This window comes from Petaurus breviceps, unplaced genomic scaffold (genome assembly GCF_028583685.1).
Source record: "Petaurus breviceps papuanus isolate PSGF00001 unplaced genomic scaffold, PetGlider_PUasm1.0 140, whole genome shotgun sequence".
Taxonomy (NCBI): Eukaryota; Metazoa; Chordata; class Mammalia; order Diprotodontia; family Petauridae; genus Petaurus; species Petaurus breviceps.
The window spans coordinates 52,125,562-52,128,567 of record NW_027185698.1 but is presented as its reverse complement, the minus strand read 5'-3'; the positions used below and the strand labels follow the sequence as shown (position 1 = coordinate 52,128,567).

General features: G+C 35.8%; 1 protein-coding gene across 1 annotated transcript; it reads left to right on the top strand.

The window, feature by feature from the left end:
• Positions 1-1,687: 1,687 nt before the first annotated feature.
• Positions 1,688-2,641, top strand: LOC138150049 (olfactory receptor 5P80-like). Its single transcript, XM_069073413.1, has one exon. The coding sequence runs from the start codon at positions 1,688-1,690 to the stop codon at positions 2,639-2,641; it is 954 nt and encodes a 317-aa protein (XP_068929514.1).
• Positions 2,642-3,006: the final 365 nt, after the last annotated feature.

Here is a 3,006-nt window from a genome sequence, read left to right as displayed (position 1 = left end):
TAGGAGGTGTTCAAAAATTCATTCAGTACGCTACAAATTTTTGTCTAGTTAAGGTATCTTTTTTGATGTTCACAAAGAAAGACTTGGACCTTAGACCTCTAAATGAGTGTTATAATGAGGTTCTTTCTGAGCTGAACAGCATCTCAATATTTTGTATTCTTTTTTACTGGAATTAGAAGAGAAGAAAGATGAATTCAGAGTTGAGAGTAAAGAGAACATTCCAGGAAAGAGTAATATTTAAGATAATTTCTTTTATTTGGAACTTACAAAGCATCAACAAATGAAAACATTTCATGATTGTTTTTAAAAGAAAAATATACATATGTATATGTGTGTACATATACATATCTGTATGTGTGTATACATATACATACATACATATATATGTATATATATATATATACACAATTTAAGTTCCTTAAAACAAATTCCAAAGTTCCTTTTTGTCTTTTTTTTGCATTTTGAAATGCAAATGTTGTTCTTTCCCTCCTTCTCTGTCACTACCCACTTAGCTACCTCTCCTGACTCAGTGGAAGCCCTCCCTTGTAAGATATATGTCTTGTCAAAGAACACAGTCAGATCCACAGATTCACCATGTCTGGGAATGCATGTCTCATTCTGTACCTCTAGGCAATCACCTCTCTGCCAAGAAGGAGTAGGTATTATTTCCTCATTAGTCTTCTGAAGACATGATTTGTCACAATTTTGGTCCAAGTTCTCAGGTCTTTCAAAGTAGTTTCCTCTCTCATGATCATTGTGGTTGTCTCATAAGTTGTTCTTCAAGTTCTACTGAGTTCACTCTGCATCAGTTAATAAAAGCATTTCCCTAGGACTCCAAAGCAGTCATATCCATTGCTTCTTATGGTACATAAAATTGCTACCAATTTCCCATACCACAGTGTGCTCAGCCATGCTGCAATTGAAAGATGCAATAGGTAAACAAGATAGGTTTATAGCAGAGTGAGCAAGTATTTCCCTTGTTTTACCTAGAAATAGCAGAGGTTCCCGTGGGAAATTTCCCATAGTCCTTCAGGATAGCAATATCTAGCCTAATGAGAAAGTCCTTTGTAATAATACCAAATTCTAGGAGCAAAAGACAATCCAGATTTCCTGTTACTTCTTACTGTGATTTTAGAGCACAAGGATGAATTTGGAAACCAGGACTTTCCTCATAGTCAATTAGGATGAGATAGATGACATTTTCAGTTGTGGAAAGTGGTCCTTTGAGAGATCAGGAATCACAAAGCAGACTCGGTTTCTTTGGAAGGGATTAACAATGGTGGTTAGTTGGCAGAACAGCACTTACATATTTGGGTATAGTCTCTTCATATATTTAAGAAAGGTTTCTACGCTGGGAATTCAGCTATCCTCTACACTTTTATGGGCTTTTTCACTTGTTAAAATGTCAGAATTGGCAAATTATAGAGTACTGTTAGTATACAGGGAAAAAATTGGAGGAAATAATTTTATTCATCTTTTGTTTTGCTTATGGGCACTCTGCCAAGGTGCATTGGAACAAAGTATTAGAGTAAACATAGTATATATGGGAACATAGTATTAAGAGGTGGTGAGTGTGTCCTGATCAATCAATATCAAAGATCAAATCAATAGATATATCCAAAGCTTAATCCTGTACTCTATTTTAATCTCCTTTTCCTCTATCTAATAGGTTCTTTTTCCAAGACAGATGTCTGGCAATAACTGCACTGCTGTGACTGAATTCATTATTTTGGGGTTAACAGATGATCCAACCCTTCGTGTCATCCTTTTTGTGATATTTCTGGGTGTCTATGCTGTCACATTAATTGGTAACCTTAGCATAATCATATTGATCAGAAATAGCTCCCAACTTCACACTCCAATGTACCTTTTCCTCAGCCACTTGGCTTTTGTAGATGCTGCATATTCCTCAACTGTCACACCTGTTATGCTCAAGAACTTCCTTGTGGACAAAATCACAATCCCTCTGGAAGGTTGTGTTGCCCAAATGTTCTGTGGAGGCACCTTTGGGATGGCTGAGTGCTTCCTTCTGGCTGTGATGGCCTATGATAGGTATGTGGCCATCTGTAGACCCTTACTCTACTTTACCAACATGTCTACTAGGGTCTGCACTCTGTTACTCTTCACATCCTACTTAGGTGGTTGTGTAAATACTTGGATTGTCACTGGTTGCTTATTGAATCGGTCCTTCTGTGGACCCAATAAGATCAATCATTTTTTCTGTGATTATTCACCACTTTTGAAGCTTTCCTACTCTGAAGATAATCTTGCTGAAATTCTTCCTGCTGCCTCTACTGGGTTAGTGATTGTAATCACAGTGTTAATTATCACAATCTCTTATGTATATATCCTCTTTTCTGTCCTGAAGATAAGCTCCACTGAGGGGAGATCCAAAGCTTTCTCAACTTGCACCTCCCACCTCACAGCAGTCACTCTGTTCTATGGCACCATTACATTTATTTATGTGATGCCTAAGTCCAGCTACACAATGAATGAGAATAAAGTGGTGTCTGTTTTCTATATTGTAATGATCCCCATGTTGAACCCTCTGATCTACAGCCTAAGGAACAATGAAGTAAAAGGGGCCCTGAGAAAACTCATGAGTAGGAAATACTTTTTTTTTGTGAATTCAACTCAATAAATATTAAGTATATACTATGTCCTAAACACTGTGTTGGTTTGGGGACAGAAAGACAAAAGCAAAACTCTCTTTTTTCATAAGGATCTGATATTTTAATATATAATATTATATAACATTTTATATTACATATAATATGTTATATAATATTTTAATATATAATTGTTAAGATTATGTGATACATATTAATGAACTTTACAAAAAGCCCATTATCTATGCCTAAGATCTTAGAAAAGGTACATTTTTAAGTTGATGGATTAAATATGTGAATTTAAACGTTGATTGCAAAGTTCCAAAAATACATGTGATGTTCTACAAACATGGATGTCCCACCTCTGCAAAGGAGTATGGAGACAGGTTACAATATG

Coding starts and splice junctions, on each gene's coding strand:
- LOC138150049 (XM_069073413.1), top strand. CDS start 1,688: ATGTCTGGCAATAACTGCACTGCTGTGACTGAATTCATTATTTTGGGG.